This window comes from Halyomorpha halys, unplaced genomic scaffold (assembly GCF_000696795.3).
Source record: "Halyomorpha halys isolate HHAL.00 unplaced genomic scaffold, Hhal_1.1 Scaffold16.1, whole genome shotgun sequence".
Lineage (NCBI taxonomy): Eukaryota > Metazoa > Arthropoda > Insecta > Hemiptera > Pentatomidae > Halyomorpha > Halyomorpha halys.
The window spans coordinates 265156-278194 of record NW_027116375.1 but is presented as its reverse complement, the minus strand read 5'-3'; the positions used below and the strand labels follow the sequence as shown (position 1 = coordinate 278194).

The 13039-nt window shown below is 29.5% G+C and overlaps 2 protein-coding genes and 1 long non-coding RNA gene across 5 annotated transcripts in view; 2 read left to right on the top strand and 1 right to left on the bottom strand.

The window, feature by feature from the left end:
* Positions 1-8437, bottom strand: part of LOC106680286 (interleukin enhancer-binding factor 2 homolog) — a 17163-nt gene extending 8726 nt beyond the window's left edge. The window contains exons 1-6 of one of the 2 annotated variants that reach the window (XM_014419874.2): positions 8296-8437; positions 8043-8211; positions 2688-2816; positions 2432-2600; positions 2157-2319; positions 1949-2069 (exon numbers count right to left, since the gene is read on the bottom strand). In XM_014419874.2, the coding sequence (XP_014275360.1) occupies positions 1949-2069; positions 2157-2319; positions 2432-2600; positions 2688-2816; positions 8043-8210 (750 nt within the window). In that variant the 5' untranslated portion in view covers position 8211; positions 8296-8437. Of the gene's footprint in view, positions 1-1948; positions 2070-2156; positions 2320-2431; positions 2601-2687; positions 2817-8042 lie in introns of both variants that reach the window. The other variant, XM_014419867.2, reaches the window with a different exon arrangement.
* Positions 5909-6798, top strand: LOC106680295 (uncharacterized). The gene is made up of 3 exons (XR_001343091.2): positions 5909-6174; positions 6297-6432; positions 6514-6798. It is a non-coding gene; the product is annotated as an uncharacterized lncRNA (long non-coding RNA).
* A 219-nt stretch (positions 8438-8656) lies between the features above and the next one.
* Positions 8657-13039, top strand: part of LOC106680237 (Scaffold attachment factor B) — a 47996-nt gene continuing 43613 nt past the window's right edge. The window contains exons 1-3 of one of the 2 annotated variants that reach the window (XM_014419799.3): positions 8657-8865; positions 10808-10895; positions 12180-12487. In XM_014419799.3, the coding sequence (XP_014275285.1) occupies positions 8743-8865; positions 10808-10895; positions 12180-12487 (519 nt within the window). In that variant the 5' untranslated portion in view covers positions 8657-8742. The remainder of the gene's footprint in view (positions 8866-10807; positions 10896-12179; positions 12488-13039) is intronic. The other variant, XM_014419790.3, reaches the window with a different exon arrangement.

The window sequence follows — 13039 nt, the reverse complement described above, 5'->3', positions numbered from 1 at the left end:
ATAGCCCAAGATAATGTCAGGTGAATCAAGCTGGTTAAATATCGCAGCTTTTCTTGAATAGTGGCACATCTTACATAATGCCAATTTTACAGAAGCATATTAAACATTTTAAATACACATTATTTTCAAATATTGATGTCAAACTTTATTCTATTCTTCAAATATTTTATATATTAGGTATTTGTGTCACTTAGAACTAAATTTACTGGATTAACGTATTGTGCTAGTTGTTAAAGCCATGTCAAATTGACGATGTCTTTTGGTAAAAAAGCTTTAATACGAATAAAAAAAACAAGCTGGATCTGATATAAACATTTCTTTGGTTAATCTAACAATTGAAAAATAATCATAAAATAAATAAAAGAGTTAAAATAAAACAATGAATTAAGGCCTTTTAGACAAAAATAAAATTAGCTTTATAAATTATTTAAAAAATCAATAAATATATAAAATAAATACTGGTCGACAGTCCCGAAGAAAAGTTAATCCACTTCGATAGATCAGAGGAAGATACTTTGCTGTCAAGAAGTATAGGTATACTAAGCTCCGTAGCTATAAACACCGCTGGAACTTTCAAACTGGTCCAAAGTTAGTGGGCTCACTGGGTCTGTACTGGCTCATCAACAGTCGAAATGTACAAAATCCAAGATGGTCACACTAGTACTTATTGAAGGTAGACAGGATCTGGTTGTTGTAATGAATTATACAAGCATAATTAGAAAAAAACTCATATTCCGATCAAAGGCCAGAAACGCAGAAAAGGTGTGGTTCCAGACTATGTTGGTTAAAACATTCAAAATGTCCAATAACTAATATCAACCGAACGCAGACAGGGCTGGTTAGGAACTGTAATGGCGACTAATTATTAAGAACTCATATTCAATTCGAAACGCAGAAAAAGTCTGGTTCCAGACTTTAATGTTGATTAAAACACTCAAAATGCCCAATAAATAATACCAAATGAACGCAGACAGGGCTGGTTAGAAATTATTATGGCCACTAATTAGTAGGAACTGATTTAAAAATGAAGATGGTCGGCCTGTTGCTAGGCAATGCCTTAGTGACGGTTATCAACCCTTAGCAACTGTCTCTATTACTTAATTATAATAACACACAAATATAAATGCATATTTTTCCTCTCAAATAACTAGATTCTAATTAAAATAATATAAATGTAACAAAATTAAACACTAATACTAACTAAATACTGCAAATTATTCACAAAGTAATTATAAAATATGGCGTTAACATTAGTACTTTAAATTATTTTTTTCAAAATTTGCCAATTTTTAAGAAAAACATCTTTGAATTAACCATTAATGATAAGTAAATTATAAAACATTTAAAGGAAAGAGTAAAAACACTTATACCGTTGTTCAAGAAAGAAGTTTTAAATATAACTTAATAATAAGATATTATGCTGTCAGCAGGAACTGGCGGCATAGAATTTGAGGATCGGACACCAGTTTTTAGCTGGGTAGTAAAGATAAGAGCCTATAAAAGTTCAAATTGCCCTAAACTACAAAGAATGGAACATAGACATCATTTCTCTAATATACACTTGGGCCAGAATGGATAATAGCTGTACTATGTATTAAAGGCAGTTAACTCCCTCAGAAAAGTAAGGTATTTGAGCCTTCTAGTATTAACTAATATCCATGAGTAATCAAGTAATTGAAGTAATTTACAACTTATAAATTCATGATTTGATATTGAATTAAGGGTTGAATTTATTGACAGCATTGAAATACAGTAAAAATAATAATCTAAAACATATTTAACTAACATAAGTAGTAAATTTCTCTCACTAAAGAGTAAGTTTTGTTTCTGAATAGTTTAGATTGAATTGCATCAAAATTTAGTTTGGTTAAGTATAAAGTTTTACTTGATGTCATCCATGAATTAAGCCCTAAATTTGATTCATTTTATCAGTTTAGATAATACTTACAAGGAGATCGATCATCCAGGGATTAAGAGGTTCAAACCCTTCAAATCTATTTCTCAAGTCTCTCAATAACCTTATCAGAACTTTCACAGATGAATGCTGGGCATTTTCTTCAAACCATCGGCTGAAAAAAAAAAAAAAAACCAAATATAAAGAAAATTTTATATGATGATCACACTGATCTAAATGACTCAGGTATAATCAGACTAACCTATGTCTTATTGCTGCTAAATGGCGCTGAAGAATTTTATATTCCATGTGCAATTCTGGATCCAGTTTTCGGAGATTTTGATGGACTGTAGTAACGAGTACCCTAACTGTTGCATCATTATTGCTTACATCAAAGCCTTGTTCATTGACAGACATTCCCAAAACTGTGATGAGAAAATATTTCATTAGATACTAATACAATATTTAAAGCAACGCAAACTAGCTGATTGATTACTCTAAATAGAATTATTAATTTTTGACTAACTGAGGATGTACCTTCTTTTGGATTAGCAGTCCTAAGATCTTCAATAACCCTGTTTCCAAGAGCACCAACACACTCTTTTGTTGGCAATGTCTTAAGTATCACAACTATGTCGGCAACATTTTTTCCAGTGAGCATAGTTCCTTTTTTAAAGGAACCAACTTGCCTGGATTCATCAACTTGCTAAAATAAATAAATGAAATATAAGTAATTTAATAACGACGATAGGTCAAAAGGTGTGTTAAAACAAAGGATAAAAAAATATCTTACGCAAGCATCGAAATTTCCAGGTGCAACTATCAAATTATCAAAGATAGTTTGAATTTTAGTGACCAAATTTAAGACAGCTGCTTGTTCTTGCGGTGAAGGTGTTAAATCTGTATTCCTCTTCAGCAAGGCCTGGAACATGCAAAACAAACTTTAACATCAAAATTCTGTGTGGTTTAAGAACAATTATGTTTTTAGACATATTGGAACTTCGTTGATTAACCGTGTGTAATATATAAAATAAAGTGTAATATATAAAAGGAGGCCCATCTTCCAGAATATATTATTAAAACATTTTATATTTTGTTTTCTTCAATATATCACATTTAATCTATATTCACCTATATTTCCCCCCTGTTATAAAATACATTAATGCATATTATCATTTGAAGTCAGCCTAAATTTAATATTTTGCTAATATTATTTAATATCTTTTTGGTTTCAAATGTAACTTCTTTACTTAATCGTCATATTCTCCTTCTGCCCTATTCTGATGATTCCTTACATCCATCTTTAGCGTATTATTTTGTTCAGAAAAGTAGGTGACTTATTTTATTCGTATTTACCTTATTCTTCCTCTTTTAATAGGAGTATTTATGATCTTTAGTTTAACATATGTGTGTTAAATAGAAAAACTTATGTTAAATGGAGAAATATTTCCTTATTATACTATGTTAACATGAGATAACATATAACATGGTTGAGAGTCTGTTACTAGGTCTGTTAAATGGAGAATGATGTCACGCCAAAGACCAGCTGAGCTTGTCACCATTTTGCTTGTTGTCGTGTAAGGTTACTTGCTCATAGTTAGTGTTTTAATTGTGTTAGTATTGTTTTGGATGTTTTTAAAACTAATAAAGCAAGGAATGACAATAATGATAATGTAATGACAGTTGTCAATTAGCTCTTCCTCACAAGTTATTAAGATTAACAAGGCACTCAGTGGCCAAACATTCACACAAATTCCACTTTTCACTTAATTTAGGCATGTAATAAATTACTTTAATCAAAACTTAGAAGTAAACAATAACCTGAAATTTTGGAAGGAAAGGTTATGAAACAAGTTGCTTAAAAAATCCGCCAGGAACTCTTATGCATTTAACATGACTTTAAATAGGACTGCTCACAATCCTATACTTATAACATATAACGTGGTAAAACATTTTGTATTTAACACAACATCATGAATACCCCTGATGTGTACTGTATTTTTATATTTCTCTTTTATCTACTTTTTATTAGTTGTTATTTCAGGTTTAATTGTGTATTATCTTTATATAATTCTTGTCTATTTATACTTTACACTGTGCATCTTATTTTTCTTTTCACATATTTTAAATCATTTTCAGCCATACCTTAGTTAACTTTTATTTCATATTATCTATTCCCTTTCTTTATCACATTATTTTAGTTGTTTGTATCTTTTTTTTTTTTTTTGGCCATGCAACAAGGGATCAAACGTTGGCTTACAATAAATAGTTTAATAACTATTTCATCTATTTTTCCTCATTTATTATTTAGTCTATTAACTGAGTAAATTAGTGTTGAATCAAATTACAAGAGTTGAATGGTGTAAACTTAATATATAATGCATACCAAACTTCAAAAGAGAAGAAGGCTTTCTTCTTCTTATCTAATCAAAAGTAACACATAACACTAAGTCAAATGGTTGTTTCTTGTTTTTTATTTGTAGGTAAATTCGGGAGTCTTTAGTAAGGGATTATGTAAAATAAAATTCATTATTTAAATGACTTAATAATAATTTGTAATTACATAACAAATAAAATATGAAAAAATAAGAAAAGACAAAGATTTAGAAACATCCATCATATTACAAATTTTTCAATTCACTTACACATTTTTTTTTTAGTATTAATTCTACTCCATTTATCCCTGTCGAATAGATCCGTTACCTAAGACTACATCTGGACAATTGACTAACTAGGAAACCCAAAACAAGACCGAAAAGACAGGAAACCACTCATTGATTCTGACTGTTACAACACTTACTGGACAAACGTTCTAAACTTCCTTATAATTGAAAGAGACTCATCAACAGAATCATAATAAGGCCTATTTGGACAAATTGAGTTAAGTTTTGGGGCTCCACTAAACCTTTGAATACCTCTCGCATCCAATCTTTACAAACAAAAATCCTTCATAAAATCCTCAATGCTCCTTACTTTTTCACAAAAAAAATCATCCTTAAAAACCTTAATATCCTAACAGACCAAACCCACAAGTTTCTAACCTTACTTCCATTTCTATCCCTGATAATTTTACAAGGTGCCTGAAAAAAATATAGCCTCAAGATCTTATAATGTATAAATGTTATTGGAGTGCTTCCAATGGAAAGTTTCTCCCCAAGTTTGTTTCATGCATTTACTAGTGTAAATTATTATATTATGTTATATATAGTTCTAAATATCAATAAGTAAATAGAGAAAAAAAAAGAAGTATTTATTCTATTGTTATAGAAGTTTGCAAATAGTATAATGGGATAGTTTACACAATTAGGAAGAACTAATAAAAAAAACTCATTTTAAGTTTGAAAAGCAATAATCGTTAAAATTTCTATTAAAAAACAAAACATTAAAAATAAAACACATTGTGGAAATGAATAACATAAAATGCCTTTTGTTTTTATATGCTTCATAGCATCATAGTGTCATGATTATGGATTACTATTTCTGTTATAATCCAAACTGACAACTGTTTTACTTCTACAAACAAAGGCAACCAAGAAGTTTTTATTTCTTGAGCAAGAAACAGATGATTTATACATTAAGCTGTATTATTGATAAACTGCGCTCTGCGGTTTCACCCTTGCTTAATTTAGATTAAACCTGACTGTTTTATCAACATAATAGGTCTGTTCCAACAACCACTTCTGAGTGTCCAGGACACGCACAGTACAGGTTTTTTGGAAAAACCTGTACTGCACAAGCTCCGGACAGTTTAGGACCAAATCCATCCGATTAAAGCCCGAAATTGATATGGGAAAACAAAAGAACCAATCAATAAAGGAAAAGTAATACAATATTTACTAAGCTCTTTTACTTCACTAAAAAACATAGAAAAATGATTTTACAGAGCAACAGCTGCACAAATACAAATTCAACAACGATTTTACTAACCTTAGTATTAACATTAAAATAATAAATAACCTTTCATTAATTTAAAATGACATAAAGTTTAATAAAACTTCACTTTTTTTTTTCTTCTTTTATTTAATTCTCATGGTGATTATAGAGATATTCCATTAATCAATTACTATTAAAACAATTCTATGAAAGAAAGTGTGATACATAAACTACAAATGCAACTATTTAAAAATAAATAACAAAAGGAAAAACAATTAAAAATAGTAAGAAATATTTGTTTCCGCAGTTCAATTTGTAGATCAAGAGAATTGAATTCTGAAACTGGTACACAGTCAGCTAAGTTCTCTTTCTGGAAAGGAAGAGTTACTCAGGGAAATATGAAATAGGTAACAAAATTACTACCTTATAGAAATTTAACTAGATGACCCGGTAACGCTTCGCCATTGCTATAAGTTATTGTATTTAGTTAAAATTAAACATTTATGTATACTTTATTATTATGATTTAGGAACAAATTAAACCAATTCATGCAATAAGGAACGAAAAAGAAATTTGTACAGTTGGTCAGACCGACAGATATCTCAAACTGTGGTAAAATGCTAAGCTAACTACACTGTATCATCATAAATCCTTGTCGGATTTAGGTAATTTTTCTTATTCTTTTAGACAATTTGATTATTTATGATATTTTCATGTATAGACTACATCAAATATAATTGTTTTAGAAAAACAACACTCTCTGTGCTTATGTGGCTTTTATAAAATATAGCTGGAATCAGCATGGGTCCACATTCATCGGAAAGAGATGGATCAATTAGTAAACAATAGCTGTGAACAATATGTATGCTTTCTGAGTTACAAACTAAAAACGCTAAATTTTGTTCATAATTTTTTTTCTACTTATAGATTCGGAGATTTCATTATATTTAAACCTATCCATGGTGAAAGGGAACATAGAGAAAATTTTGAATGTTATGAGGCCAGTAATTTAAAAGTTTATTGTGGACACAGATTTGACCATTCCCTTTAATATATATAGTTATGTATTTATATATAGTAATAATTATAGTGCAAGTAGCAGAATATACGAAGAAAATGGGGAACAATTGTGGCATGTCCAATATGGAGAACCCTTGCTCGTGTTACCAGTTGTGAACTTTGCTTTATTTGGTAATTTAAAATAAACACCAAGTTCCATGAGTTCTCGTAACAATATCTTATGCTAACTTATTGAGACAATAATGATTCTGATTCAAGACAGCAAATTCGGATCCAAGAATCTAAGCTTTTAAAATTCTAAACTTTCCTGAAACACGCTGTATGGGGGTTAGTAAATTTTGATTTTGACTAAATCAGAATTAATCCTTCAGTTGTGGAAAACAAAATTCATACTTACTGTATATGATAAGTTTGGTCATAAAGGAGGGAAATTGACAAAGTGAAAACTTTTTCAATATTAAAATGTTTGCTGTCAATCAGGAGTCACTTACTATAACTTAACATCAATAATATTTATTCTCTTAGGAAAATAAATTTTCTAAAGATTCAACATCTAAGAATGAATTGGAGTTTTAGGCATCACTAGATTATTTAAGAAATTTATTATTGGAAACTTGGAATTTCATTCATACGAGTAATGTTGGTATCAAGTTATTGTAAGTGACTCTTGGTTATAGGTGAAATATTGTAATTGAACAACATTTTATGAGAAGATGGTCAGGGAGTGTGGTTGGTAATATAAAGATATTTGTAATATAATATACACAAATAAGTGTAATTGGACCTGACGTTTCAGCCCTTCATTAAGGTGATTCAGGAAGAGTTGCCATCTTTTCATATCAAATCTACAGTCAATGATAAACATCTGATTAACATACACTTTAATGGAGAAGTTTTCATTCCTTAAGCTACCATGTTTAATGAACGAGAGCCTCAATTTAAAAACGTTAGACTTAGAAATGTTTTATGACCAAACGTTTCAAATGAGCGACTAGAGTTAAAATTTCTTGAATCATTTAAAATCCAACTGACTACACAGACACTATTAAATTTCTTCGAGTTCTTACAATATATGAAATTAATAACCATTATACTGACTTTCAAAAAGGACCATCCAAAATAAATTTCTTCACAATTCTGAAGATGATATCTCGCACATACAAAAAGACACTAATTATGTTGAAATTCTAAATCTACACACATGCCTTAGGTATGATAAATACCTAATCTGCCAAAATTAATTGCAGATAAGTACCTGGGTGAATACTTCATCATTTACAGCAGGTTTCACACGAGGAAATGCTGGTTCACAAAGAACCATATCAAATGGGTGCCTGGGGACAAATTTTTGAACTTTAAAAGGCACACCACCTCTTCCAACACCTCCCCTTCCCATTCCACGTCCGCCTCTTCCTCTAGCCATGCTATTAGGAAACATTTAAAAAAGAGGTAAAAATTGAAACATCAAAAATGTCAACTACAATTCTTATGTTTGACAAAAGACTGACATAAACAGCTCAATGGAGACGCTAAATGTCAACAAGAAGCCGGTCCTTGTTAACCTAGCAATAATCAAATCACGACTGTTATAATTCTCTGGGTTTATTATTCATTATTGTCCTGATTTTTCCAATATTTATGTAACTAAATACAATAAAAAATTCTATATAATTAATAGAGTAATTAAATATTAGCTGAAACATGTGAAAATGATAAATTATAACTTGATTGGATTATTTTATGTAACAATTAATTTTATCAAAATAAAGAACTACGTAAATTATCATATTGAAAATATTTTTACATGATAAAGTTTATTGTAATTGATAAATTTTGAAACAATTGCAATTGAACTGTTGAGAAGTGATAAACTATAGAAAGCTGTGGCTAAGGTCACTTGGTCCACAGCATTCTACTGCTTTGCGGAGCTACCATTTTCTTGTATTTGTTAAAACATGGCCGAAGGTGACTCTAAAAAATTAGGCGATTTAAGAGTTGTAGATCTTAAAGCCGAACTTGAGAAACGCGATCTTGACACGACTGGGGTTAAAGCTGTACTTGTCAAAAAACTTCATAAAGTAAGTATTAAGTAAATTCATAGTAATTAATGTCTTTGTCACAGCGTTGCTAAAGTGCCGCATTAGTTGTGTAGCTCACTTGTTTTCTTTCCCACAAGCATTTTTTGTTATTTTATTTGTAGCTAAGTGTTTAACTAAATAACGTAATTTTCGTTTCAAAGTTTTTTTTTTTTTTTTTAACTTAACCTTTTAGTATTTATTTTTTGTTCCTCAAATTTATTTAAGTTTTACAAAAACTTGTAAGAATTTTCAACTGTACCTACATTTTCGTGGTCTGTTTTTAATTTTTTAGTTTATTGTAATTTGAACCATCTAATCTTAGTATAGTAATTTTACACATTGCCTATGTGCTTAGTGATTTTTTAGACTTGTCTCTTCTTTTTGAATTGAGTTTATTTGTAGAAATAGTTTTTTTTAGGTGAAGTGTTGTTTAATTTCTGATATAATTAATTTTAGTTGTGTTTAAAATACCACTGTGGCAATTTCTTCATATGTATTTTATATTTTTATTTTATTTAACAAATTACGTAATTATTGTTTATTTATTTTATTAGTTGTAATTTGATTATCTATTAGGTCTGTTATAACACTGAGTTCTGACTGTACAAAGTACGAGTAGTATGGGTTTTCCCCTCTCAAAACCTATTCTGCATCGACTCCAGACAGTCAGAAATGGTTGTTGGAACAGACCTTTTTTATTTGGCTAACCCTTGGTTAATCTCCCAGAAATAGAAAAATGAAATTTTACAGGAGGAACAAAACCCTTATGGATTTGTTATGTTTTGAATATTATTTTTGATGGGGTATTAGAATCTTCTCTTGTCTGCCATTGGTCTCCTATCTGGTTAAACCAATAAAATACTTTTCAGAAATTTAGGCATTTGCTTCCTATTTGTCTTAGTTGTTTTTATAGAAATTTTAGTTCTTAAAGTATAAGAAAATTTTCAAGTTCACTCATTATTTTATTATTTCTGTTGAAATAGGTTGCAATACACATAATACAGTTGTAAAGAAAAGAGGCAAACCAAGATCCAAATCCAACAACATATTTTTTCATAATAACTTTGGTTAGCTTAAATATAGTTTGTTTCTTCCCTTGTCAAATAAGGTTTTTAACCCTTTGTTTGATGAAACTTTTTGGCTTTAAATTGATAAACTCAAGAAATGAAAATTTAGTACTGGTTCACTACTGTTACTTGTCTTGGCGGGTGGACAAGCATATTAAGAAAATAGTTGACCATTCTTTTCAGCTAAAATCCAACACTACAAAATGATTCATACTCGTGCAGTTAAGGCTCTACCAAAACGAATCTGTTTTGAGTTTGTGTATTTTTTTTTGTTTTCGTTTTTTGCAAGCGTATTATGGAATTCCAAAACTGTGGTATACCCGTCTCATAGGTGCCCACTGACTTTTTTTAAGACTTTAAAGGTTCTACAATTGCCCTAATCACTGTTTTGTTTTCTTTTTACTGTGTATTAAGAGAGGGCGAGATAAAATTTTCTCATTCTGACATACCGAATAAGAGGATTACTTACTTGTTATCCCATCGAACATATGTTCTGGTATGGATCTTAATCTACCCTATTATTGTTGTTGATGTTTTAATTGGATCATAACTGTTGATTTATGCTCAGTTCACTTGCCTGAAAATAAAATTATCTCCAGGGATGATTTATAACTGAAATAAACTCACCACAACTGTTGCGAATCAATTAAAATAATCATGACACACCTCATAGAGGTTGCTCCTAAGTAGTCTAGATTAAATTGTTATGATGAAACGGTTAGTGTAAGGACAAGATAATGCACATCCTTTATGTTTATTTAGTGTAGAAGTCCATTGATTTTTAGTTATGATTAGCATTTACATAATATTTTGTATGTGATGAAAATTTGATCTTGTATTTATATTTATTTATTTAAATTTTTTTCTTTTTAAAGGCTTTGGTAGATGAAGGGCATGATCCTGATACCTACATTTTCCAGATAGATAAAGGTCCATCTACGCCTCAGAAACAAAGCACTAAAAGTAAGTTTTGATGTTATTATCATTTTTTTGTTTACCAAGTTTATCTAAGACACTAAAACATTTCTATCTTTCAAAGTAGTAGATATCCATCGTATAGAAATTCTGCCTCTGAGTCAATTGTTTATTATGCTCTGATAGGCTATCAGAATACTCATATCATGACTACATAATGTCATGTTGCGATGTTTTAATTTTCTTTCTAAATGTCATATATTTTTTTAAATTACAAAAGCTTTTACCACAATTCATAAATTGATATTGACTTGATACATGTAAAACTTTTTAAAATATTATTGGTTATTAAATCCTTTTGTTCATTTAAATAGTTTCATAACATATTCCCTGATCTTAGCGGATATAGTTCATCTATACTTAGTGATTCTGTTTCATTCAGGAAGTAAATTTTCATCGGTGTTTGTGGAATTACCGAAATCATTGAACATGTTTTTATGTTGTATTTGCCACAAAGTATTGACCAAATTTTCTGTTGATTACTTGGAGTAAGTAAAAAAAAAAAAATAATAAATGATTTCAGTGAGTAATTTTACAAGTATGGATGAAATTACACTTCTTGGATGGCCTAATCAAAACTAAGTGAGATGTTTCTCTAAGTAAACTTACGGAAGTTACCACATTAACTGATAAAATTTGGATAAATGCTTCATTTGGGTGAATAATGTTTTACATTAATTGAATGATGTGGATTCACCTATTTCTTTCACCTTCTTTTCAAATATGAGTAGTTCACAACAACTCCATTCTCATATTAAGATAAATTCATGATTATTAACACCACACTTCTAGTATATCTTATCGCTTGACTCTGCCTTATTGATTAAAATTGAACCTTGCTTAACCCATATGAGATGGGGATTTTTTCAAACATGGTCACCAGGAGCAAATTATTTTCTTTTTTTGATAACCGCTTTACTCAGAATAATTGATAAATACTTATTATTATTGCACACACGGTGTCGAATGGGTTAATTTAAAAATTTCTATTATTTATTGCTTTTGCAGTAAATATCCTGTTGCATTGGCGTGAATTTAGGCTTAATTCAAAAATGCTCTTAAATATCTTTTATAGTGTCAAGATCTTATGTTAAGACAAATTTCTCATTCTGCCATGTTGTGAGTCTGAAGCCCATGTTAGATCATTTTTTCCTGATTTAAAATATTTGATTATAATAGTTTCTTAGCATTATTTTTATATTTAAAACCTCTTTATTTGTTATCTCTTCTTTAAACTTGTATTTTTATTTTAATAATTTCATTGCATTTTAGAAAAAGAAGTGGAGGATGAACAGGAAAATGGAAAAGAGGAAAAGTGTAATGATAAGGAAGATGATTCTAATGAAAAGGAAGAAAAGTCTGATGAAAAGATAGAAAACGAAAAGAAAGATGAAGTAACTAAAGATAATAAGGAGCCTGAAGTGTGTGAAAAACGTGAAAAGAAAGAGACTCCTGCCTCAGAAGAAGGGAAAAAATCTGAAGTGCCAGCAAAAGAATCAAACGAGAAGGAAGAAAAGACAATAGAACCTGTAAAGGAAGTTGCAGAAGAAAAAAAACAAGAAGCTGTAACGGCGACTGAGGTAATGCATCTTGCTTCCATTATAAAATTTCCTATGTAAATTAAAGTAGTTAATATCTTAAGGCTTCTTTTTGTGTTTTACAAAGCTGATAATTTTGGATTAATTTACTATGTTCTGATAAGTATTAATTCAAGGTATATTTGATACTTTATATATTAGTCATAATTAGTTAAGTATTAGATTGGAAAATAAGAAGGGTGTATTGTGGAAGATCACTGATTGGCCATCTTCCATTTATTAAGAAAGGTCTATAATTCTTTTTTTTAAATCAATTATTTATCTATGGTTATGCTATTGGCTGGTATATTTATGTAAGTACATTTCAATAGGTACAGATTTAAATTATGTGTAAGTCTTGTTTGAACAAAAATACTTTACAAAATATACTCTTTTTTTTCTGAGTGTTTCAAAAGCTTAAGAAATCTGTCCGTGATTTTGTAACTCATTATTGTTAGACTGATATTTAGAGCATTCCAAAAGTTCCAACTGTTAGGGTTCTCTATGTGGTGATAAAGTAAAATCAAAATTATATATACATTTTTTAGATTATTA